We start from the raw sequence: 26,253 nt of genomic DNA, 5'->3' as shown, positions 1-26,253 counted from the left end.
ACAAAGCCTGCGGTTCCCCTTGTGAACAGGGACTTGGATGCACCTCTCTTGATAGTGGGAAATCCTGGCTATAGGACCTGTGCTAGTTCTCATGCCTGGGAAAAGGTGTGGGAGGGAGGCGGGTAGCAAGAGAACTCTGGGAGGGTTCTGCCTCACTCCGTTCATTTAACAACCCCCACATAAACACAGGTGCACCACGCACGCGTGCACGCACACACACACACACAGTTAAGCCAGACATCATTCACTTGTGAAAGCCACACTAATCGGCCAGCCTCCCCCACAGCCGTATCCACTCCCCATGAATACTCATGTATCACACACAGAGCAATTAAAAAAAAAAAATTCCAGGCAGTCCAGGGAGCTATACTTTTTTTTTTCTTTTTCTCATTTCCCCCTAAAGAAAGACCTTCTAAGAAGATATATTAAACCAGGTAAACTTTTACTCATATGTTCATGTGGCTGGAGCAGATTGACAAAGAAAACAATCACAAAATAAATATTTTTGTTTTGTTTTGTTTTGTTTTTAAAAAAGAACACTTCCCTATACATCGTCTCTTTCTAACTTGACGGAGCTGCTTTCTTGGGCGGAATGGGTGCTGTTGCAAGAGGAGCTCCGGCTGGACCACGAGGGGGACAGGGAGCAAAGTGGTGAGGCCGAGGAAGCAAGGGGGCCGAGGGAGGAGGAGGGGGGCGCAGAGCAAGGCTGCCTGCCTGCCCGCGCGGTCCTGTCAGTGTCCCCTTGAGTTTCCCGGGGGCGCCGGCTTGAGAAGCAGTCAGTGTCTGGGAGGGCACAGACAAGGCAGCATACAAAAAGTAAGAACCAACATGGGTCATCACGAAACAATGCCATTTTAAGAAATCAGGTTAAAAAGAATACAAAAGTGACTCCACGGAGGGGGAGGAGGAGCTGCTCTATTTCCTACCGCTGTGCCCCCTCTTGCTTCCTTGAATGATAAGAATCACTTTTCAGGATTTATTTTTTCATGGTTTGGCTGGTTCTTTTGCTTAATCTCTCCCTTGGCTCCTCTGCTTCAACTGCATCATTCGAAAGCACCGACTTTACAGATTTGAGGCTGCTGAATTGTAGCCTCCCTGTGTGAGTGAGCATGTATGCGTGTGTGTGCACGCGTGCGCACGCACATGGTGAGTGTGTGCGTGTGTGCAGTGGCTGTTTCTTTCTCTCCTGCCTGCTTCAGGCCAAGCCCTGAGGTCCCGACAGCTGGGTGCTGCAAGTCCCAAGGGAGAACCCTGTTGGCACTAAGGTGAGGGCTCGGATGATCTCTGTGCCCCGGGATCGGTGGATCACCCTGGACTACCTCCCTCCCCAGCCCTGGAGTGGGGCCCCCATTAGCTACAGAGTTTGCCTGTCTCGTACTCCACGGGGTTTGGCAGCTTGGAATTGAAAGCCCTCAGGGAGGACTGGATCCTGCCCACCTCGTTGTTGGCCAGCTTGAGCCGGTGCCGGAGCAAGCAGGAGAAAAGGTCGAGCCGGACTTTGCCGGGTGGGGAAAGCTGGTTTACCCGGTCCCTGAGCTCTATGAGCTGCAAGAGGGCAGAGTCCTGGGAACCTTGAGTGTACGGGTAGTCCAGCTGGAGAATTAAGTCCCGGATGGCGTCCGGGTCAAAGGGGAGGCTGTAGCCAAAGACCTGCAAGGTGTTGATTTTCATGTATCCTAAGTTCTTGGAGGGGTCGGTCATCTCCAGGGGCTCGTAGTAGATTGTCTCGTTGGAGCTGTCATCCAGGGACTTGATCCGGCTCCGCAGGTAAACATGGACTGTCTCGAAGAAGGTCTTCCACCTGTTCCCCAGGGTGATAGTCCAGTTTTGGCACTGGGCGGCTGCGTCCACATTAGTCCTCTCCCAGTCGGGGAAGCTGCCCTCACTCACGGGCATGAACCAGCTCTCAGAGTGGCTGCCCCCGAACGGGTTGACGTAGACGGCCATGACCGGCTCCAGGGTGCTGTTCTTGGTGAGGCAGATCTGCAGGGACAGCGCCAGCATCACGTGCACCAGCCCCGGCTGGTACTTGTTGCTCTTGAGCGTGAGAAGCATGCGTTTCCTCCACGAGGGGTCGAACCAGCTGCCCAGGCGCATGTCGTTGCTGATGAAGATGGAGTGCACCTCGATGCGGCTGTCCCGCTTCTGCAGCAGGTACTTCAGCTCTAGGTCCTGCAAGTCCGTCTCCAGCCCCAGGAAGTTCTCCAGGGACTCGGCCACCTCTGGCCGGCACGAGCCCTGCGCCAGCACGTAGCCCGGGTTGCAGCCCCCGCAGCGCGTGCTGTTGTCCGGAGCGCAGTGGGCGCAGGCGGGCCCCTCCCCCACGGCACACGGGATGGGGCCCTGGCAGGAAGACTGGTCGTAGGGGCAGGTGCAGCTATGGCTCTGCTCCAGGAAGGTGCCGGGAAGGGTGCTCTCTGCACAGTAGAGGAGCGACTGGACTCGGTTCCACCAATAGGACAAGGACCTTGGGGAAGGGAGGTAGACATAAACAGGGAGTCAGAGGAAGCCCACCGCCATCTCCCCCGAGGGTGGGAGGACACTGACCGATAGGCAGGAGAGGTAATGAGAAGGACAAGAGCCCCAAGTCCCCTGCATGATGGAAACCCCCTGCCGCACCACTCTGGAATGGTGGAGTCAGGCCCGCAGCGCAGCGTCTGACGGACAGATCAACACCAGAAATACTTAACACCAGACTTGCCCAGCGAGCAGCCAGCCTCATCCCGCCCCAGTACCACCTCCTTCGCTCCCTCTGCAGCCTGCGGGAGATCTCCCGCAGCCTCTGCATCAAAACCCCTTCTGCACTTGTCAGCCTTCCAGGTAAGACTGTCCAACAACTGGCTCTCCCCGCTTCCCAGCGTCCCATCAGGTTCTTTCCCACTTCTCCAACGCTATCTTTTCTATTCCCTCTTCTTCTGTCACTTTGCCACCAGGAACAGGAATTTCCTATGGCTGGCTCCCTCTTCCGATTGACATCTCAGCTCCTCTGATCCCCCCCTCAAAGAGGTCTCCCGTGACACCCTTTTCAAAAGAACTACCCAGTCGCTCTCTTGTTTTCACGTAATGCATGGCAGGGATCAGGATTGGACATTATTGTCTACTGGTGATGTGTTCCCAGACGGCCTCTCTGTGGATGCCGCGAGAGCAGGGACGCCACGGGTTTGGCGAGCAAGTTCTCAGAAACCAGGTAAGTGCCTCAGAGCCTCTGCTGGCCCGAGCTCTCCACTCACGCTTCCCTCCTTCCCCGGGCCTCAGTGCGAGCGGCACCTCTACTGGGTGAGACAAGCCCCCCCCCCCCCCAGCGCCCCACTTCTATCTCTCCCATACAGTCTGGCTGAGACTTCCTTCTCCAAGGTGGCTTTTCTCTCCGGCTCCCGCTTTTTACTAGACCATGCCTCTGATTTATGTTCCGGGAATGTGACTTTAAGTGGCCACCACATAGTTAAAATTTTGCAGTTTGGGGGTTTCTGTGTATTTATTAGATCTTCCCAATGAACAAATACCCCCACCCCCAAACACACTGCTTAAAATCAGGATATGCTGTGTGCACTTGTTGACCCACTGGGCACCCAAGGTGGGGAGGAGTGAGCGTCGGAGGCCAGGGAGCCCTGCCTCGCCTTCCCCTCCTGTGACTGAGAGCAGTCGCTTGTGTAAAACAACCCGATGTGCGTATTCTCACTGTATGCAGTCGGAGTGTGAGCTACAACTCCACCCCTTTCTTCCCTAAAAAAAAAAAAAAGCCTTAAAATAAAAATGAGTGAGAATCAGAGTATTATTAACACATTGGAATCTACCATAATTTATACAGAAGTACAATTAGCCTCTGTTTCCTCTCCCTCACTTCAGACACAAGTCAGAATTGAGCAGGACACATAAGGAGGTAAAGACGGCAGGAGACTCTCCCAAGGCCTCACATGGGTCCCCACGGCCGGCTCTCCCCTGTGGGACAGAGGACCCCCCAGCTTCAGCCACTCCGGGGGAAGGTGCCGAGCTCGGGCCCGGCAGCCGGGAAGCTCACCTCTCCTTGGGCAGGCGGAAGCGAGGCTGCCGGGGGCAGCGCTTACACAGGTTGAAGAGCCGGCGGACGATCCGATGGGTCTTCTTGAACAGCAGTTTCAGGCTGGCCCCCAGCTGCTGGTAGCGGTGCTGAAGGCTGGTGTCCATGGCCCAGAACTGCGAGATGGCCGTGGAGTTCAGGAACCTGTCGTCTGGCAGCCTTTTCAGCAGGGTCTGGAATTCCTCTGCGGGCAAGGACACAGAGTGGCGCTCAGGGAGCACCATGCAGACCCTGGGAGGGGCAGGAGGGCACTGCCCAGACCCAGCGGGCCTTGGTGAGTCCCTGCCTGAGGAAGGAGGCTTCCCACCGACTCTCCCAGGCCCTTGGATATATTTCCTTTTCAACAGCTTTATTTGGAAAATATTTAACATACCATAAACAATAGCTTTAGGATTCTTTTCTCTCTTTCCTGCCCCTAATAGGCTTCTGAATTTCAAACCAGATTTCTGTCCTGCCCAAGCAGGCCAGAGGTGCTGCTTTTGCCAATGACCTTGGATGCACCGCTTTCTCCCTCGGTAACTCCTTATACATCATTCACAACTGCCACAGGCCCGTCCCCTTCAGTCACACCAGAGACACCCCGGGGAAGCTGTGCGGCAGTCACGAAGGGACGAGTGCACGGCCGGTGAGTGCGGACACAGAGACACGGAGCACCCAGCTCAGAAAGCTGCTTAGAAACCTCCAGTCCCTGCGCCCAGCCTCTCCTGTCCACATCCTTCCTCAGACTCTGGAACACCCTTTGTCTTTCAAGCTTCGGCTCTTGGCAGATTCCTGGTCTTTCCCGTGGCTAATCCAGAAGCAAGACGCTCTCTGGCTCTCAGTGCCTGTTGCAAGTCTGAGCTCTCTGAGCTTCCCGGGCACACCATGTTTGCTGAACTCACACCCAGATCTGCTTACTTGGGACCTGCAGCCACTGGTGGGGGTCCAGATAGCCCTCATTTACTCATTAGCAGTAAATAACCGATGGTGGTGGGAGCCCAACATCATGTTCCACAGTAAGCAGCACTGAACATGTCCCACCATCACAACCCAGTTCAGCTGGGGCTGTGGGGACTGGAATGTTCTTAGCAATTAACTGCCGTGTCTGGGACTTGAAATGACAATGCACGGGGCCTCAACTCATTCTGATTTCTCAAGCACCTGGTTATTTGCCCCTCTACCCCTCTCCCAATGGTTTGAGAATCATACCTGGTGATGACATTAACAACTAGGATGTATGTAATTGGGTTTGGTCTTTTGTTTTTGTTTTTGAGAGACAGAGAAAGGCAGAGACTCTTAAGCAGGCTCCATACCCAGTGCAGAGAGCCTGACATGGGGCTCGACCTCACGATCCTGAGAACATGACCTGAGCCAAAATCAAGAGTGAGATGCTTAACCGACTGAGCCACCCAGGTGCCCCTCATCGTTCTTTTTATAAAACATTTAAGCTCACAAAAGAGCACAGGGAGTAACAGGACAAACCCCTGTGTGCTCACCACCTAGATTTAGGCATTCTGCTTTACTGGCTTCAGTCTTTTGTTCTGTTTTGTTTTTGAGAAATAAGGCAGTGAGAATATATAATCGAAGGCCGTAAACTTCCCCTCTCCATCAACCACTTTCTTAGATGTTCAGTAGCTACCATATATTTCTTCACGTTTTCTACAAACACATTTATCTGTAAAAATATTAAGTATCGGCTAGTATGTTTTAAAGCATCATATAAATAGTATTAAATATGTCTTATATTTAATACATGTTACAGTATTATTATATTGATATACTATGTATACAAAATACATAACCTTTTTCATTTTGCTTCATTTTACCCAACATTATGTTCCCGAGCTATATCCACAGAACTACTGCTTATTTAGTGTTGAAGTGTACGAATGTACCAGAGTTATTTATACATGAATTTTATCCTACACTTTCCCACGTGAGCCTCCTATCCACCCATTGTGATCACTTTCCCTCTTTTACAGATGGGGAAATGGGGGTATTGTGAAGCTGCACGGCTAATACGAGGTCATAAAACCAGTCAGTAACAGAGTGTCTTTTTCTTTGGGGGCTGCTCTCAGAAAATGCCACATACTGGTTGGCTGATAAGCCACAAAAATTCATTTCTCGTGGTTCAAGGACCCGAGAGTCCAAGATCAGGACGCCAGCATGGTCAGGTTCTGGTGAAGGCCCTCTTCTGTGTCGCAGAGGGCTAACTCTTCACTGTGTCTTCACGTGGTAGAAGGGGAGAGGGATCCTTCTGGGGCCTCTTTTATAAGAGCACCAATCCCTTAGTCACCTCCCAAAGGCCCCGCCTCCCTGGGCATTGTATTTTCAACATAAAAATGTCAGGGGACACAAAGGTTCAAAGGACACTCTGAGCATGGACTCAAAATCAGGTCCTGAATCTAGATCTCAAGGTAATGTTGACATTCGTTGTACCCGCAACAAGCCCTCATCAGCATGTACTGGGTGCATGTACTGGGTGCTTCTAGTACTTCAGTAATCCAACAAATAGTCCTTGTGCACCTTATGTGCAGGCAAGGCCTATGCCCTCGAATATATTCACCTGAACTTACTACGTCCATCTTTTTGGTAGGGGTCATGTCCATTTGCATCGACAACAAAGATAACCACTTGAGACCTGCAGGGTGATATAACCCGCTAGGGGTCACGGACACAGGTGGGTGAGCCAGGACCCATGCTGCATTTCCCACATTCCAGTCCTGCACCTCCCAGCCATTCCCCATTGCCAGGGAGGAAATGGGGGCCAGCCGACTGCTCACCTGACTCCTCAAACTGCCGGTTGTGGGTCACCCAGGAGTCCTGGATCTGTAGCAGGCTATCCTCCATGGCCTGGATGTCAGCGTCGGGACAGTTGCATTCCGGAAAGGTGGGGCTGCACTTGCACCAACAGTCGTTCCCCCTGCAGACGAGCTCGCCCTCGGAGCTGCACGTGATATAGCTGAGTGCCGCGGCCACAAAGCGCTCACGCAGGTACGCGGGCAGCAGCACCTGCAGGCCTGGGGAAAGGCCATCCCGGTGATTGTGGGGTAGGGCCGGTAGGGACTTGGTGTCCCACACTCAGGGCTGCAGGATCCCCAGCTGGGGTTCTGCACACTTGTGCATTCTGGGCCCAAGAATGGCCGGTCATGCCAGGGCCTGACCCTGTAGAGCTGGTTGGGTAAAAAGGGTCAGGCTGCCCCGGGGGACAGGTGGGAGGGGTCTGAAAATGCAGATGAGGAGCATCAAAGCCCAAGGCTTAGGCAAACCCCTCCTGTCAGCCAAATTGAGAGCCCGCGTATCACACGGATGGCCTTACTGGCTGCGCATCAGCATTTCTAGGATGGGAACTGGAAGGAGAGCTTACAGCCCTCACAGGGGAGGAATCAAGGCTCAATGGACTTTTTGTTCTGCTTTCCACAGCCATCCTGGTTCTGGCTTCTCTGAGCTGAGCAGCAGACATCCTAAGATGTTATGCTGACCCCCGTCCCGGGGCTCCCACCCCAGTTCTGATGACCAAGGGGGCCGCTCTGTTAGGAAGTGGGGACAAGGGTTGCTGATATGTAGCAGCCAGGCCCCACACCAAGTACTTTGTGTATATGATCATACATAAAGTTCTGGGCAGACTGAGGCTCTTCTAGGGGAGGAGATCCGAGCTCAGTGGCCTCAGCCACCTGCTCGAGTGACAGTGCTCTTGAAATTGGCTTGGTGTCAGACCTGCCCCTGGTACCATCAGGTCATACTGCATCACTGGGACCGGCCGCCTGTCTCAGTTCACTTTAACTCTTCAGGGGATTGGAAAGTTAGCTGGTGGTGGGCATCCTAAGTTCAGTCAAGCCTGGGCAGGTATGAATGGTGCTCAGCTCTTTTCTAATTAGCTGCCTCTGATCTTGGATATAATCCACTAAATTGCTCCAAGCTTCAGTTTTCCTACCCATCTGTGGTGGGTATTATTTTACCAGTAGCAGAATATATTCCCGAATCAGCTTCAAGCCACTCAGGATGGCTGTTGGAAACATATCAAGAGGTGAATGAAGGACAGGCATGCTGTTGGAGGCAGGCAGCCTGGCCAGGTTCGAGGTCAGACCTGCAAGAGGCTCCCCAGTAGGGACCTTGTGAGAGACTATGCCAGAAGGGTGAGGGACAGGAGAACTTCTGGGTACAATAAGCTCCCCTCTCCTCAAATATCTGCCAGCTTTTTACTGTCACGCCCGTAACCTTGTCCTTGGCAGGAAATCAGAGTGCCCAAAGTATGTTTTCCTCGTCTCAGCAGACCTCGGAACATAACTTAGAACTCTAGCAGCAGTGGGTGCTCGTTGTTCTTGCTTAAGGTCTGCCTCCTATTCTGAACACTCCTAAATTCTCCTCTCCTCATGTCGTGCCCACAGCTGGCACTTGAGCAGCCCAGCCCACACACCCTGTCCACACGCTTGCTTTCGACGCACACCCTTCCAAGTCCTTTCTCTTCACCTACCCCACTCCCTCCCTCCTCCTCACCATAACATTTCCCATTGCTATAAAATAAGTGCCCCGAGCAATGTCTGCATGAGTGATGAGCTATAAAATTAAATGGCATAAACCATTCCAAATGAACCACCAGACATTCCGAACTTCACTCATCGCTAATTTCCAGATGCAAACCCAGCCCACAGAGGGACAGGAGAAGAGGGACGCTAATGGCATGAGGTGCCTCTCTAAAGCAAGGAGTCTTTTACTCCTTTGTTTTATATATTCCTTGATTCTGAAAGTGCTGATGGGTTGCATCTAGCTCAGGTTGCCTGGAATTTGTAATCGTAGATCCTGGGTGAGGGCTATTGATTTTATAATACCGAGACAATAATATCTTAAACAGAGTCCAATTCAGTTAGGCCTTAAGAAAAATGAACTTTTCCCATTGCCAAACAGCTCTGTTTGAATCAGTTTGCATAGCCCTGGCCCAGGATGCTTGGGGGACAGGCAGCAGGAGCTGAGTGCCTCCCCTTAACCTCCCAGCCTCCAGGCCTCATGCCACCCCGTCTTTTTGCTTTCCTGTTTGCAAGGCTGTTTTGTCTAGTTCTGTCTCCAGTGAGGGCTCCCCTTCCTCTCAAACTGTTCTCCTGACTTTGATCTCCCAAGGGAGAGGACAGACTAATCACAGAAAGTAGAGACCACTCTTGGGGTAGCCAATGACCCCACAGTTTGTAAAGCTCTCAGCTGAGCTAGAGATGGTGGCCCCATAACCACTCTGCAAAGGCTAGCTGTTCCCCAGTGTGTCCTTAGGACAAAGTGGAGGGTTCTTTGGGCAACAAAGGAGATCATCAAACCAGGCCAAAGTATGGATGTGGTATTGCTGCAGGATAGTGACAGGGGTCTTGGGGAGGACTAACACATGTGAAGGTGTGGGTGCCAAGTGGTATGAAGAGTAGTCTTGGGTGCAGGATAAACCATGTCAGAAAAATCTCCCAAAAGAATGAGGGAAAGTTGTTTCATACGGGTCCCAGAACTCCTGGTCGTTCTGGTCCTTGGCAGGGTTTAGCCAAATGAGGCACCCAGGACCTTCTCCTGCTCCTTGGTGAGCCACGTTTTTCAGGAGATGTGAAAGATTTTGACACCCCTCCCATCGCGGGACCACTTACCCAGTAACTGCACTTTGTTCTCCGGACTCTGTACCAGGACAGAGCTGACCGAATCCAGGTTGTCGTAGTTGCTGCAGCCCAGAGGGCCAGTCCTTGTCTCCGTGACCTAGAGAAGGAGGGCACACTGTGGATTTAGATGCCCAGTGAAGACCAGCCCCTAGGTGCTTCCCTCTCCAGCCATCTGACCTCAGGCCCCTTGTCTTGTCCCTGAGCAGCCCAAGAGCGCATGCGTTTCCCTTCCCCCAGGGGCATGAAGCCACCTTCCTTCCTTGTTCTAACTGGGTGAGTACTGGTGGTGGAGGGCGGCCAGCAGCAGGTTGTACACAGTGCGAGGCTTCCGAGGGAGCCAAAGGGAATTCGCCTCTGGGAAGAAAAAATTCAACGTAGGCAAAGGAAGATGGACCTCTAAGCCTGAGTCCCCCCACTACCTCCCCCAGAGGGAGACAGGAGTCCAGATGTGGATGCCGTCAGCCGGCTGGCAAGCCCAGCTGCATCCACTCGATGTGGTGCTTGCAGCTTTAGGGATCCCGAGGATGAAAAGCACTAGAGAAATAGGAGTTACGAGTATTATTATTAGTATTAAACATTTAAGTCCCACCTCGCCACTGAGATGTCCTTAGAGAAAATCAGCCATGGGCTTACTGCATACTTTAATAAGTATATTAAATATACATCAACTCTTATAGCCATGTAATATTCCAAAACACCACTGAATCATTTTAAAATATTATAAAGTTGGCCTATCCATTTTTCTCTGATGTTTTTAAAGTATTAGATGAAAAATGGGGAGCTTTAAATGCACTGAAATAATTCCCTAATAAGAATGATGGGGACCCGCGGCCCTTTCTTGCTGGGATCTCCGAGAGCTTTGCCAACAATCAATCAACCAATCAACAGTATTTATTGAGCAGCTGCTGTTCAATTCCAAACAATTCATCAGACATTCATAGAGTGCCTTTCCTGGAGTTCTTCAAGGAGTCGGCCCTGATATCTCGGACCCTCTCTCCTGGCTCCCGGCACCTCTGCCCTGCAGTAGGCGTAGAAGTTTCCATCCCTTTCCATAAAGATCTGGTTAAAGTCTGGGTCCTCCACACACTAAAGGCTCCCCGGGGCTAGGCTTCTATTCACCTTCGTCACCAGGCTGTCAACAGCAACGAACACAGTGCCTGGCACATAGCAGACACTCAGTAACTTAGAGCATGTGTAATATGTGCCAGGCTTTGTGGGGCGGAGACTCAGTGAGCGGAGAGATGTGCAAGTTAGGCACGGTGTCCTCTAGGAAATGACACCCTGGGGGAGAGGCAGGTGCACAATGCAAATGGCGGCGAGGCACCCAAGTCGAGCAGAAGCCCTGTGTCAGTGCGCACTCAGGAAAACAGAGCTCCGAGCAGAGAGAGGGAGCGGAAGGGAAGCAGCAACAGAGGAGACTCAACTGAACAGGTCCTTAAGAATAAGTAGGCGTCTTAGTGAATCTCTGTATTATACACCTGGATGTACTATAACATGGTATGTTAACTATACAGGCATTAAAATAAAAAGTAAAATGAAATAAATAATAATAAAGAGAAACAGAAGCAGCCAGGAAGAAAAGGGAAGGGAAGTTCTCTGCAAGGAGAAGGGGTGAGCATAAGCTGTAACACACAGCTGGAACGTGTGTCGTGAAAATGTCCAGCACCCTGCAGGTTACGGGGTGGCGGGGGAGTCACCAGGTGACGAGCAAAGTAGAAATGACATTTTTAAAGAGAATTTAGTAGTTTTAGTCTTAATAAGTACTCATGGGGGTGCCTGGGTGGCTCAGCGGGTTAGAGCCTCTGCCTTTGGCTCAGGTCATGATCCCAGGGTCCTGGGATCGAGCCCCACATTGGGCTCTCTGCTTAGCAGGGAGCCTGCTTCTTCCTCTCTCTCTCTCTCTCTTTGCCTGCCTCTCTGCCTACTTGTGATCTCTGTCTGTCAAATGAATAAATAAAGTCTTTTAAAAAATGAAGTCTGGTTTGATACGGACTAGAAATAAGGTAGGGAGACAGATGGGAGAGAACCTCGTGACTTAAATTAGTCTGGGAAGTCTTCGTGGGGGAGGTGAGCCATGAAGGATGAGTAGGAATGGAGGGGAAAGAGGAGAGAATTAGGAGAAAAAGAGGTGATTACAGACAGAGACCAAGGCATAGACAGACACAGCGCACGAAAAGCAGCAAACCCAGCCCGAATAAAGAACGGGACCAAGAGCATGACAGGGGCAGGAATGACTACCCTACGGCTGCCAAGTTCATCCCCCAATGGCATCTCTTTTAACCTTCACAGAAACTCTGAGACAAACCTCGCTACTATCACTCTCTGAAGAAGAAAACCAAGGTTCACAGAGTTTTGGTGCCCGAGGCCACAGAGCTGAGAGTAGCTAAAACAGGATTTTAATGTTTGAGTCCTCAGTCTCCTCCTGTCTCCTGTGAGGGTGTGTCAAAGGACTGCAGAAAATAGAGTTAAACCCCTCTGGGTGACATCACGCCTAAAAACAAGTATCAATAGAGCAGTTCATCCAAACTAGTTCAGTGATCTGCCTGCCCTCTGCTCGGAATGTGAACCCGGGGCAAAACAAACTGTATAGACTCGAGAGACCACCGTATCCTAATACTACAGATAAGGAGCCCTTGGCCAGGTAGGTGAAATGATTTATTCAAGGTCACACACCTAGTTACCTACAGGGCTCGGATTCATTCCTCTCATTCACACCTTCTCTCACTCGCCCATTTATTCACTTAACTATGCAAGGAGCATCCAGAACTCACCCTGAGTAAGGCACAGGCGCTGCCACCAGGAGTTCAGAGACAGGAAGAAACGTGCTTCCGTAAGCCCAGCGTTCGGGCTGTTACACATGCACCTGCCTCCCTCCACAGGTGAGCACTAGGTGCTGAGTAATGGCCGTGTACTGAGTGAGCGGCGGATGGGCTAGCGGTCACACCAGTGGGAAGGCAGGGCCAGGCCTCCTTCAAGGCAAGGTCTTCATCTCTGTGTGAAAATGCCTGTAAGAGGAGCCGTGGCCATGGACAAGCCCAGCTCTTCTGGAGTGGGATGGACTGAGGGCAGGGTGGAATGGCGGGTGAGACGGTGGGTGGGTGTGGTATTTAGGACGCTTGCCTCTCCCCGCCTCCAGGTGACCTGGCCACCACACTGTTGTGGAGATCTGCGCTGGCTTTTCCATCCACCCACCCCTGAGCTGGCTGCTCACCAGCACTGGGTCCAGGCAGGGAGGGAGCTACATGGCTCAGGGAGGAGTAGGACAACCCACCAAGGAGGAGACCAGTGAACAGCCGCTCTCCTCTCCCTTATGCCCCCACACTCCCTGTCTACCTGCCACCAACCCATCTGGGTCCCCACCACCACCAGCACCATTTTATGCAGCATTCCAGGCTGGCTCTGAGGTGGTTTTCTGACCTTGACTTGGCTATTTCCGAAGGTCAGTTCCACAAGAGGACAATCAATTAGGTAAGTCATGGAGGATGTGGGTAGCTTCCCTTTGTTAATTGTGGCATGAGGACAGGAACGAGGAAGAGACACAGACTCTGATCCCCACGGTCACTTCCTTAGAGGGAAGGAGCCAAGCCAGATCGAGAAGGAGGAAGGCTCACTCAGATGACACTAGATCCCAAAGGGACCGCTTTCTCCACTGCCATTCTGCTCTGAGCCACCTCTGTCCTGAGAGACAGAACGAGATGGGAAGGAAGGAAAACAGGACATGTAGAGGGTCCTCTTCCAGATAGTGCCTGGGCACTGGCTTGATAAGCTGGATGCCTGAAGGAAGACCCCTTCCCCCCAGGGATGAGAGTCCCAGAGTCTCTAGAGGGGGAGTCCAGAGAACCCTGTGCTTTCTCTGTAGCAGACACAGATAGCTTTGGCAGATTACAAAAAGGGCCCATAGAGATAATGGAGAGCACCACTCAGGCGCACACATTCAAATAGCATCTCCGATAAGCTTTCAGAAAGGGAAAATAATTGTGTGCTAATTGGTCTGTTGACAGAGACTGTCCTGCCTTCAGAAAGCCCTGATGGATCTCAGGTTCATTAGCACATCCAATTTTCCGTAAATACTGGCTCGTACATGCCCTCCTTCCAGCGAGCCTGCTCTCCTCCCCGTGCCCTTCGCGGCCCCGCTGCTCTTGCCCTACCTCGGGAGACACCTGCAAAGCTAAGCGCCGGAAACAGGCTTCTCACTGCCATCCGGCCCCTTCTCTCGACAGGGCCTGGCAGGGCGAGCGCAGCCACGGTGTGTGCCTCAAAGAGCAGCAGGCTGAGCCCCAGGCTGCTGTGCTGAGGAATTCACACAAGCCTTTTTAAGGACGCTTTGTGAGAATCGCTTCTTTTTGCCATCCTGGGACCCACTGGGGTTTTGGGTGGGCTCTTTTCAGTAAGCTCTGGAACGTATCAAACCAAGTCCTTTTCCCACCTTCGACTAGGTAGAGGGTTTGCTGCCACCGAGAAACAGGCTCGTCCGCTAGCAGCTCTCCTCCCCTCCCAGGCTTACCAGCTGTCATGGAAGCAGTTTAATATTCTAATAATTGGTCTAGCCGAACCAGCCGAATGTAAGCCCTGACTACAGGCAAGTCAAATCATTGGTAACTCCATGTCCTGGAGTCCACGGACTTCTCAAGGTCACGACTTGACCTTGATGAGCACTGAGGCTGAAACCCAATCCCAAGTCTTCTCACTTGAGCACGTTTGTTTCCCACTAAGCCAGGCAGCCTGCCTTCACCTGCCTTCAGCTATCAAGCGCTTTACTGAGTGTCTCAGCACGTGGCAGCCGCCGCGAGGGGACCTGGAACCACGTGCGTGCTGCGGAGTCCCTCCTGCACTAAGCCCTCCTGTCACACCTGTGGGCACAGGGAGGTGCCAATGGGGATGTCGCCAGCTGCAGTGTAACGTGACAAATCCTGCAATGGAGCTGTGTACCGATCAGGGTCAACCTTACAGCAGAGTGGGGTTTTCAGTGGGGTCTCCGAGCAATGTGTCGGATAAACTAAAGGGGCCAGCATGCCTCTCGCTCCGTGTTGGTGAAAACAAGTGGCTAGCGAGGGGTAGGAAGTAGAAGCACACCTGCTTACAGAAATAAGAAACAGGCAGATGTGCTGGAGGATTTTTCCTTCACCAAGGCTGAGCAGGTGAGCAGAGCGCCTCAGGCCACCCCCCTCGATCCAGAGTCATGACAGTGCAAGAAGCCCGCTCCATGGTCGCAAAGGCGCATTCAGTAGAGGCAAGTGGGCAGCAGGGGCCGCAGAGCCACCTCGGGCGCATTAGGTAGCAGGGATGCGCCCAGCCTACTGGCCCTTGCTCTGTGAGTCTGGAAAAGTATGTTAGAGCAAAGAAATGGCTCTGGTGGAACACTCTACAGCCAAGACAGAATGGACAGCTCAACCCTATCAAGTGAGCAGAGTGGTGGGACAGGTGAGGTGCCAAGATCTCCCTTTGCTCCTCGTTTGGCAGGGTGCTCTTGGACAGGTCCCTGGTTCTCCAGACCTCAGTAAGCTCTGTGAGGATGAGGACCTAGAGGAATGGAAGTAGGGGAAAACACTAAATGGTCCTTGTACTCTTGTGATTCTCTGAACTGCATCTCATGGGGAGAGCACACTGCACTCCTCACCAGAGAAAACTCCAGGCTGATCGACCCAGTGGAAGATGAATTATCATCTCACACCCCCTGTGTGACCGGAGGAATTCCAAAAAGAGACTTCCAAGGATGGTGGCCCCATTCTGTGGGGATGGGCAGTGGCTCTAGTTCTGGAAAGTGCTTCTGCAGGCCATAGGCACTAGAACAGACGTGGCTTGGGGTTCCTTCCCATCTCTCACTCTGCCACCTGCAGACTTCGCCAAAGAGAGGAGTTCGGGGAGCCGCACCCGAGACAATGGGTTAGACTCTTTGTATTGGACTAAATTGGACCTTGAACCAGACATTTTTCCTCCAGGAATTTAGAACTGTGATACTGAGAGGAAAAATTTAAAGGGTGGTGGTAGATACCCTTGAAGTTCAGAATAAATAATTATCAAGTGATTCTTATGTGCCAGGAATGGAGACTACGACTATGAACAAGAGTGGTCCCTGCCCTGATGGTCCCCGCTGAGAGAGCAGTGTTCCGCGTGGGCCAGAGTCAGCTCCAGAGCAAGGCAGAGCTAAATGTAATCTGGAGTCACTGGTGTACAGAAACGCCTAGAGAAAACAAAGGAAAGAACTTGCACAAGAGAAGCCGGAAGATGAAGCAGATGAAGGAAAACAGATGGCACATGTTCCAACAAGAAACAGAGACAGTAACCTGGGCATCTCACCACCCTTCAACAAGACCCATGCGTCTGGAAGGCACTTAGTATCTCATCCTTGGAGATCTGTGATAGTCTTCACCACAGTCCTCCTGCCCAATCGCCTTTATGCTCAAGTGACCTTGAGTACCTTTGTTTCTTTCAACTGACCGTGCTACTGTGCCCTTGTACACATACTGAGAAGAACCTAACCTATGTGGAAAACAGGGTCAGTGACTCAGTCAGTCAGTCAACAAACCTTTACTCATCACCCATAATGTGGCAAGCTCTGTACTCTCACCAGCAACCAAAGATGAGTAAGACCCCAGTCCCTCCCACAAGGACCTCAGAGTCTCAGAGGTCACCATGTTAGCTAGCAATTACAGTTCAAATGATGTGCCCTGTAAAAGAGGCACGTGCTTGAGACACTGCAGAGGAGCATTTAACTACCTTGGAAGTCAGAAAAGGCTTCACAAAGGAGTCACCTTTTTGACTTGACCAAAGAAGGATGAGGGAAAGGCACTTCGGTAGACAGACAAAACCAACAGCAGGTGCCAGGGATGTGCATATATTTGAATACAGACAACTCGTTGGCTAGGACTGGGCTACATGACAGAAGTGGTAAGTGAAGGGCTGAGGCAGGAGCCAGCCTGAAAAGAGACAAAAGAACAGTAGGGATAGATCTTCGATAGCCTGATGGTTTTGTTAAGAAGAGAAATTATCCTTTTTTAAGCTCCAATTATGCCGTGTCTCAAGCATTCTATTTTTCTATTTGATCCTCACAGAAAGCCATCGAGGTAAGAAATATTCTGATCATTCAACAGTTTTAAGACTGAGAAAACCGAGGCTCAGAGTAGTTTGGGAACTCGTCCTAGCCTAGATCACCACGAGCAGGGGCACAGCAGCAAAGACTCTTGGGTGTGACCCTACACTCCTTCCATTGAGTCACACTGCCACCATGGCTGGGCTGCGGTGGTTTAAGCAGGAGGATGGTACGAGATGATTTGCTCTTATGCAAGCGGCAGAGAGGGTGATCAGGGAGCAGCGCTGAGAATGGAGACAGAGAGACTAGTTAAAAAGATAATGCAAGAAAATCACGCAAGCATCCTTCAGCTCCTGAATTAAGGGGATGGCAGGTGCATGAGGAGGCTGCAAAGGGCAAATTGAGAATATATCCAATGCAGTGATGATAGTGATGAGCCACAGAGTCTAAGTTAGGCCAACAGGCAAATGAGGCCGTGACAGAAAATGAAAAGTTGGTCAGGTCAAAGGATGGGAAGGGACATTAATGGGATGTCGGGGTTGTTAATCTAGACCTCCTTTTCTTTTCTAGGCAAGATCAGTTCTCCACCTTCAACACAGCCCACTCACTACAGAGTTCTGTCTTCTTGGTAAAACCCAGTCTATGCTACTAACAGTCTTCTTTCGTCATTTTAAGCTGCCTAAGAGACCAACCTCCCAAATGTACCCTAAACCTCTGTTAACTTCAGCCACTGTCCTCTCTCAGACTCTCACTCCGTACAGCCCCAGAGCTGACCTCTTCTCTTCGGTGCTCTCTCAGTCTCATGATTGGTCTTCGCAAGGTCGTCTATAGCCTTGATCTCTTCTCAAGAATCTATTTCATCTTCGTGCATTAACCACAGCCCAGCAGATGCTGAAGACAGGGGTTCTCAGCCTTCTCATGTCTCTTCACCTTGGCCTCCAGCCCCGTCTCAGTCATCCACACTCATGGCCATGTCCAGAACCTGATTTTTTTTTTCTCTAACTCTCTCTCTAATCTCAGTATTAAGCATCACACACTTGCACTTCCTTGGGTCTCTTCCCTCCAACAAATCATCAAACCAACTTCTAACTCTGTGACCTAACTCACTTTCAAAGTGAAACTTTTCACTTTCTGCCATCCCTGAATGGTCTCAATTCCCTCAGTCCATCACTATAGTCACAGCTTTGTGTGTACTCTCACTTCCCTCGCTTCTTTTTCTTTCATCTTGTACACACACACACACACACAAACACACACTCTTCCCTGTTGAATTCAGCTCTCCACCCACTCCATGCCTGCCTGTACTTGAAGCGCCAAATGTGGCTGTTACAACTGACAGCTATGTGAACGGGTCCCCGTTATAACTGTCACCGTGGGTCTCATGTGGGCCCTCAGGGCTGCCCACCAATCCACAACATTTATCTAGTAGTTGAAACACCTAACCCCTACCCTTCTGAAACCATTTCCTACATTCTTTTCTCAACAATTTCTTTCCCTTCCTTTTCGTCAAGGACTCTCATTCTCATGACCTCAAGGAACTGGATCAATCAGACAAGGACGTTCGCATCCTCCCACCGCAGCTACATGTGACTGCATGGGGTCTGTCACCTGAATGCCTCCTGCTGTAAAGGATAGGATGTTTATGCTCTTAGGTAAGACCCACCTCTCCATGGACTACCAGCCTCTCCCGCTTACCAGGCTGTTCTTGTAACTGCCTCCTGTCTCTCCTCCATCATCATCTTCTCCCTCTCCTCTGAATCATTGCTACCAAATGCCAGGATTCAAATATCCTCCACCTTAAATACAAAATCTCCACCTCCCTTAACCTTCCACCACTCTCCAGCTATTGCCCATCTTTTTTCTTTACAGCAAAAACCCTTAAAGAATTGCCTTCTCCTCCTCTGATTCCTCCCTTTGCTTTCTCTCTTGAACCTTCTATACTCAGCCTTTTGTACATGTCGTGTCACTGAAGCCCCTCGTCTCTAGGTTGCTCATTACCTCCATGTTGCCAGATTGAAGGTCCATTCTCCGACTACTCAACAGCATCTAACACAGCTGTCTGCTCCTTCTTTTGAGAAACACTTGCTTCACACAGTCTTGTGATAGGACTTTGGTTCCTTCATACTGATCTGCGTGATCTCAGCCTCCTTTTAGCTCCTCCTCCTCTTCCCCATTTCTGGATATTGATCTGCCACTCAACTCAGCCCTAGAGCCATTTACAGGCTACATTCACTCCTCGAGTGATTTCCTCTCATCTTGCCCACAGTATTAAATACCAGCTACACATGTGTATATAGTGGTGTGCCGAATTTCTATCTCCAATCATGACCTTTCTATTGAAATCCTAGTGTTATATCCAGTTGCCTGTTAGATAGCTCCACTCGGATGTCTAAGAGGAATGTCACACTCAGGGTGTCTAAAATCAAACTCCTGATTTGTTTCTTTCAGATGGCACCTCTCCCAGCATTGTCCTTCTCAGTAAAAGAATCACTGTCATCTGGTTGTTCATGCCAAAAATCTTAGTGACTCTTGATTCCTTTCTTCTAATTTATTAGCTAATCCCAGAGGCTCTACCATCAAAACACATCCTGCCTCTGCCAACTTCTCACTACCTCTCGCAGCCAGAGTTGTCTGAGCGGGCCACCGTTCTTTCCTCCCTTGACCATGGATGACATCAGTCTCCACAATCCCGCTTTCTCTCCTCTTCCCTAAGCAGTGATGCCCTCATGATCTTAACATCCTTTACTGATCTCTGTCTCAGGCAGTCTACCACCGGGCGGGGAGGGGGAGGTTAGGGGGAGAGAAAAAATGTTCTCCGAAGGCTCATCTCCTCTTCACCCCTCTGCTGACTGCACTCCAGCTACCTGACACAGTGTTTCTGGACCACAACACGCACACTCCCACTCGCGGCAATCACACCTGCTCTCACTCAAGATACCCATGTGCCCCCCCCCCCATTCAGATCTCTGCTTAAATGGCATTTCTTCAAACAGGTCTTCCCAAAAGTGCCATGTCCCCATCACTCTCTTTCCTCTTCCCCGAATCCATTTCTTCGTATCATTGATCCCACCTAACATCATGTATTAGAATGTGAAGTTCATGAGGGCAGGGACTCTCTATGCTTTGTTCACTCTTAGGATTCTCAGGAGCCAGAGCAGAGCACGACACATAACAGGTGTTCAATAAATATCTACTGAATGAATAAATAAAGGAACAAAATTTCCTTCCAATTTTGGGTGTGATAAAAACAGCATATAATACAAGACTGACCACCACTCGCTACCTTGACTTTATATTTAGAATAAAATAATCCAGCATTTTCAAGTATTGTCATTGGTCTTCCTTTCCCTAAAACAATATGAACTTTGCTAGAAATGTCCTAGCTGTAAGTAGAGAAGATGGGATGACAGTTATGATTATTAATGTTATAGTAACCATTGATCATTTTCCAACATGCTTGAGATCATTATCACTCCTCCACTCAGAACTCTCTGCTTGTTTTTCGCTGCACTTTGACATGAGAATTCCGTATCATGGCCACATAATCTGGTTCTAGTCTACTTCTGAACCCCATCTAGTGCCAGTGTCTTCCTGTTCACTTTACTGCAGTCACAGCGATCTTCTGTGTTCTAAGGCACCTGCCCCAGGGCCTTAGTTCTCGCTCTCTGAATATCCTTCCTTCAGATCACTCGCATGTCAGCCTCAAAGCCTAAACCCTAAGTGACCTCCCTGGACCAATCTGGCTAATATTAGCTGCTCCCTTCTCTCACCCCAGGAAATCTGTACCTTATGACTCTCTTTTCTTTGTACCTTTATCTAAAATTACTTTGCTTTTAAACTTGTTTAATATCCTTATCCCTCACCGGAATGTAACCTCTGCAGAGTAAGGACCTTGTCTCTCCTTCACAACAGTCCGCTGGCCAGAGATTACCTCAGAGTAGAAGCTACATGTCTGTCTGCTGTACAGGGAAGACCTGGACCACCTTTCAGGGTTGGCTGTGCCTGTGTCAGGAAGCTGCTTTCCCACGTCCCTCAGTCAGGCCTGGCTGACCTGGAGCTGGCTAAGACTCCTGCTTCCCCTTTGGTTCCTCTCTGCCTGTCTGCCGTCCCTCCCCCAGCACTTCGCAGGCTGTTACCTTGATGGCCCCCGTGGCTATCTGGATATGGTGCAGCCGCCTCAGTGTGCTCTCTCTGTCGATGAAGTAGGAGGCTGCCAGCTGGTGCAGGGTCTCCAGGGACACGGCAGAACTGTTTCCACTGCCCCCAACGACAGGAGTGCTTCCTGCTGTTTCTGCCTTGCGGCTCAGTTTTCGCTTGTCCACAAAAATGGTCAGGGACTCTTCTCCTGTCGCAAACAACATGGGTTCACTGGTAAGGCCTTCTGCTCCCTAATCCCCTACCAGTTAGAACATGAAACCCTTGGCCAGAAGAGTCAGAGCTCAGGAGTCAGCTGCCCCCTGCTGAAGAGAGTTCTAGAACAGTCTCATCAGACAGTGCACAGGGTAGCGGGTGTCACTGCCCGAGGGGCCCTCTTCCCTTTCCCTCATTCTTTAACCATCCCAAAGCTCATCCCCTCCCCTCCAGCTTATCCATTTAACATCCTTTATTGATCTCAGTCTCAGGCAATCTACCTCCATGGGGGAGGTAAAATTTTCTCTCTCAAGTTGTTTATGAGAAGTCACCATGGATATTTCTGCTCCCTCAGAAAGGGCAAAAGCCTTGAAGTTCAACCTCCCTCCTCCCCATCAAACACTCAACACCTACCACATGCCAGCAGCTGGCCCAAACCCTTGGAGAGTTTCCTTTTGTCCACCAGACAGTGAGCTAAATGTTATAATAAATCCCGCTTTCTTCTTCCCAGGGCAGCGACAGCCCTGTCTCCTCAGAGCTTTGGATTCGGCCACAGGTTACACCATCCCCACTCCCAACTTCGTCCCCATCCAGCCCAGAGCCACTGGAATTGGTTTGGCCAGTTACCAATCTTTAGAGAGGCCAGCAGGGGTCAGGGACTCAATGGACATTTACTTCTTTGCCTATGGGTCCGACAACTATAGCCACAGCAAATACTAGGATGTGGAGAAGCCTCTGGGTTAGAAGGCGCTATCAAAAGAAAACTGGGAGCGCCCCCTGCTGGCAAGTGCTTAGTAGGCGCCTGGGAGTCCCCCCACCTCCTTACCCCACACCCCTTCCTCGAGGAGGATGCTTATAAGCAAATAGCAATGTTCTGGATGTCAGGATTTGGATGTGTATATATACTGTTCTCAAAGGCACCAGAAAGAAACTATTTCTCAGGCTATAACAGGCTGGGAAGAACAAAGACCCAGGAAGACCCAAGCTCTACTCCATGGGTTTTAAAGCTATATTCAATGATCTGACAGCCAGTTCGCGCAGGATCGCGATGTTGCTTACCTCCAAGGGTGGCAGAAAGTAAGAAATGAGTGCCGTACTTTTTAATCAGGTTTTCAGTGACCTGCTGTAGGTTGGGTCTCCTTCCAAGGAGGCGAATGTTCCGGATAAACTCTGGGGCGAGAGGCAATGGCAAACTGAAGAAGTCCTTCCTTTCCAGAGCCAAGTTGTTTACTTTCCAACGGGCAAACTCCCTGGAGAAAAAGTCACGGGATAAAGAAAAGCTCCACGTATGTAAGAACAAGAAGCATAAAATCTGAAGTAGAGAATGTTCTTTCTCCACTTCTACCACCGTCCCCTCCCCTCAGCACACATCCCTCCACACAGAGGCACCTGGTGCCTGGAAGAGGCCTGCTGGCCTCCACTCAGGCCCGTTCCCAGGCTGTGGGAAAGACCCATCTCGGCTGACTTCCATCACAACCTACTTCCATCTGGCTGTCTCACTGGAGAGCAGCTAATCAGCTCATCCGTATGAAGGTAGTCGTGTACCATAGTGTAGTAAGGGGGCAATACGCCAACAGTGAAAACATGAGAGCAGCGGTTTGCAGAGATGGGAACCAGTTCCAGTTGCCCCTCAGTGCATGAGTCCCATGAGCTCCCCATTTGTAAAGTCAGGAGTTTGGTCTACAACAATAGTCCTCAAACTTTTTGGTCTCGAGGCCCCTTCACACTCAAAAAATGACTGTGTCTCCCATATTTATGTGGCTTATAGCCATGGATGATTACCACTTTAAAAACTCAAACCTAGAAAATTTAAACATATTATTTTACTTAAAGATCACAGCAGTAAATCTGTTACATATAATGTAAATAGCATATTTTTATTACAATAACCGTATGTCCTGAAACAAAACCAGTTTAGCAAGAAGAGTGGTATTACTTTGCATTTTTGCAAGTCTCTAATATTTGGCTTAGCAGAAGAGAGCTGCATTCTCATATTTGCTTCTGCATTCAATCTGTTGTGATAATTGTGGATATTCTTCTTTGTGGCTATTTGTTGTTCACTCAACAAATGTCATTCCTTAAAGGTTAGTTACAGCCTGGAATCTGAAACCATTTCAGTGCACTTTTCATAACTCTGTTACATTAAAATCTGGTGTTCTACACTGTACTTTGAATGTGTCCTTTTACCCTTCAGGATTTTGGAACATCATTCACTGGTCATCTCAAAAATATGGGATCACTGAATTATTCAGATCTTCCACATTGTGAACTTTTCATTATATAATAGCAAAACACCATATTTGTTAATATCACCACAAATCTCATGAGTAAAGTTATTAAATACTGGAACTGCTACCAAGCTCATAATGACAGATATGAGTTTTCCAAAATTCTAATTTTCATTTGAAAGCTTGTATTTCATCATTGGCAACAAATAATATTAGTTGTTTTCCTTGAAGCGGTAAACCTACTTCATTCCTCACCCACCCCCTTTTTTTTTTTTTTTTGAGAAAATGTTTGCCAGGCACTAAAGTCTAAATAACAATAGTTTGTCTGATGGTTGTTCTTTCAAGAAAAATTCAGTTCCAATGAAAAAGCAGCTAGTTGAGCTCACAATTCAATCACAAAAGCATTTTTTCCTTGAGACAATCTTCCATAGCCTCCAATGTGCTTTAGGTGTATTTTTCCATTTCACCATGCAAAATATTAAAAAGACATGTACTCAAGGGTCAAGAGCCAATAAAATTAATAAACTTGACTGCTTCAAGGACATTTCTTATATGAATCTAACATGCATGTTTGTGTGCGCGCACGCGCGCGTGTGTGTGTGTTTAGGTGTGTGCGTGTGTGTGTGTGTGTGTGTTTAGGTGCAAGTATGTAATGATAAAAAAAAATACATGACTGGGGCACCTGGGTGGCTCAGTGGATTGAGCCTCTGCCTTCAGCTCAGGTCATGATCTCAGGGTCCTGGGATCGAGCCCTGCATCAGGCTCTCTGCTCAGCGCTGCTTCCCCCTCTCTCTCTGCCTGCGTCTCTGCCTGTTTGTGATCTCTCTCTGTCAAATAAATAAATAAAATATTTTTAAAAAATACATGACTACTCGTGTCCTTTGGTGAGACTGCCTTTATCCAAATTAAGATGATTTGTTTTCACAACATTGGCAGATGTCAACATGGACATCCTGAAAAGAGGACCCACCTTCTAAGAAGCCCTATTATACAAGATGCCAAAATTCCTTTCTAATCCCATCTACACTTTTAATCTTCTTGCTTTGCTCCTCACTGAAATGTCTGTATTTTAAAGGGGACACATTTCCAAGAGGAATCTGTCTTAGGATGAAATTTAAAGGATCACATCCACTAGTAAGAAAGGACTCTTCCATGGCCTTTCACATTATACTCGTAAGGACCAGCTCCACTGCATTAGGGAACAACAAAATGCAAAGTCTTATCAACCTTCTCACCCATCCCAACTCTGCTCTTTGTGACAGTGCTAAAGCTTGGTCTTTCTCCCCAAATCCACGGACTACAAATTATAGGGCTGCATAAAAATAAAAGAGTTCCAAAATAAGTGAATAAAAGTCCATGCCCAATTTAAGGCTATAGAATTCTCTCATCTAACTCTAGGAACTAAGACAGAGAGGAGGGGCATGTGCCAAATATTACCAGGGAAACAAAAGAAAAGACGACTAATAATTCAAGGTTCCAACAAAGTCTTTTAAGATTCCCATTGTGTGGCTTTATTTATCTAAGCAGGCAAGTTCATAATAATACATTATCATTTATTTCCATTGTACAGGAAATGTCAAACTTTAAAGTACAGGGTATCTGTTGAACTGTTTTCTATCCCAAATCCCACTGCAGCATACAGAACAATTGCTTGATCTCCTGTCTAAATTGACCAAGTGGCCAATCAAAAGACATGTGGTGGCTTAATAGACTTTTTTTTTAAAGACCCAACCACATGCTGCTTGCAAGAGACTCACTTCAGCAGTAAGGACACCTATACTGCAAGTGAAGGGATGAAAAAGATATTCCACGTAAATGGAAACGCAAAGAAATCTGGGGTAGCTATCAGTTAAAGTAGACTTTAAGCCAGACTGTAACAGGAGACAAAGAAGGGCATTCTATAATGACAAAGGGATCAATTCACCAAGAAGATACAACATTTGTAAATTATGCACCAAGATAGGAGCACCTAAACATATCAAGCAAATATTAACAGCTCTGAAAGGAGAAATGAACAGCAGCTCAACAACAGGAGGAGACTTCAATACCTCACTTTCAACAAGGGTGAGTCCATTCAGACAAGATCAACAAGGGAACATTGGCTTTAAACAACATATTAGACCAGGTGGACATAACAGATATTTGCAGAACATTCCATTCAACAGCCCCAGAAAACACATTCCTCTCTAGCACACATGGAACATTTTTTGGGGTAGATCACATGTTAGGTCAGAAAACAAATTTTAATAAATTTAAGAAGACTGAAATCATATCATGCACCTTTTTCATCCACAATTGTATGAAACTAGAAAATACGAGAAGTAAAGTGGAAAATTCACAAATACATGGAGATTAAACAACATGCTCCTGAACAACCAATAGGTCAAAGGAGAAATCAAAAACTATCTTGAGACAAATGGAAATGGAAATACAAATACCATGCAGCAAAAGTAGTTCTAAGTGGGATGTTTATAAAAATAAATGCCTACACGAAGAAAAAATGAAGTTCTTAAATAACCTAATTCATACCTCAAGGAACTAGAAAAAGAACAATGAATTAAGCCCAAAGTTAGTAGAAAGAAGAAAATAACAAAGATCAGAGTGGAAATGAATAGCATAGAGACTAAAACGATGACAGAAGAGATCAATGAAAATAAAAGTTGGTTTTTGGAAAAGATTTTTAAAATAGACAAATCATTAACTAGACTAACCAAGAAAAAAGGGAGGAGACCCAAGTAAATAAAATTGGTAACGAAAGAGGAGACATTACAGCTGATACCACCCAAATACAAAGGATCACAAGAGACTACAATGAACAATTACTGACCAAATAATTGGACAAACTATGAGAAATGGATAAATTCCTAGAAACATAACCTACCAAGAGTGAATCATGAATAAGTAGAAAATCTGAACAGACCAATTACTAGAAAGAAGATTGAGTCAGTAATAAAAAACCTCCTAACAAACAAAAGTGCAGGATCA

The 26,253-nt window shown here is 48.8% G+C and overlaps 1 protein-coding gene across 1 annotated transcript in view; it reads right to left on the bottom strand.

Moving 5' to 3' along the window:
* Window positions 1-421: 421 nt before the first annotated feature.
* Window positions 422-26,253, bottom strand: part of BRINP2 (BMP/retinoic acid inducible neural specific 2) — a 106,900-nt gene continuing 81,068 nt past the window's right edge. Inside the window, exons 3-8 of the mRNA XM_032838741.1 lie at window positions 22,100-22,290; window positions 20,827-21,035; window positions 9,652-9,757; window positions 6,820-7,056; window positions 4,019-4,241; window positions 422-2,467 (exon numbers count right to left, since the gene is read on the bottom strand). Coding sequence (XP_032694632.1) covers window positions 1,351-2,467; window positions 4,019-4,241; window positions 6,820-7,056; window positions 9,652-9,757; window positions 20,827-21,035; window positions 22,100-22,290 — 2,083 coding nt within the window. The 3' untranslated portion in view covers window positions 422-1,350. The remainder of the gene's footprint in view (window positions 2,468-4,018; window positions 4,242-6,819; window positions 7,057-9,651; window positions 9,758-20,826; window positions 21,036-22,099; window positions 22,291-26,253) is intronic.

Source organism: Lontra canadensis, unplaced genomic scaffold (genome assembly GCF_010015895.1).
Source record: "Lontra canadensis isolate GAN:19392208 unplaced genomic scaffold, GSC_riverotter_1.0 scaffold106, whole genome shotgun sequence".
Lineage (NCBI taxonomy): Eukaryota > Metazoa > Chordata > Mammalia > Carnivora > Mustelidae > Lontra > Lontra canadensis.
The sequence above is the reverse complement of the archived record's forward strand: the minus strand, read 5'-3'. Positions and strand labels throughout refer to the sequence as shown.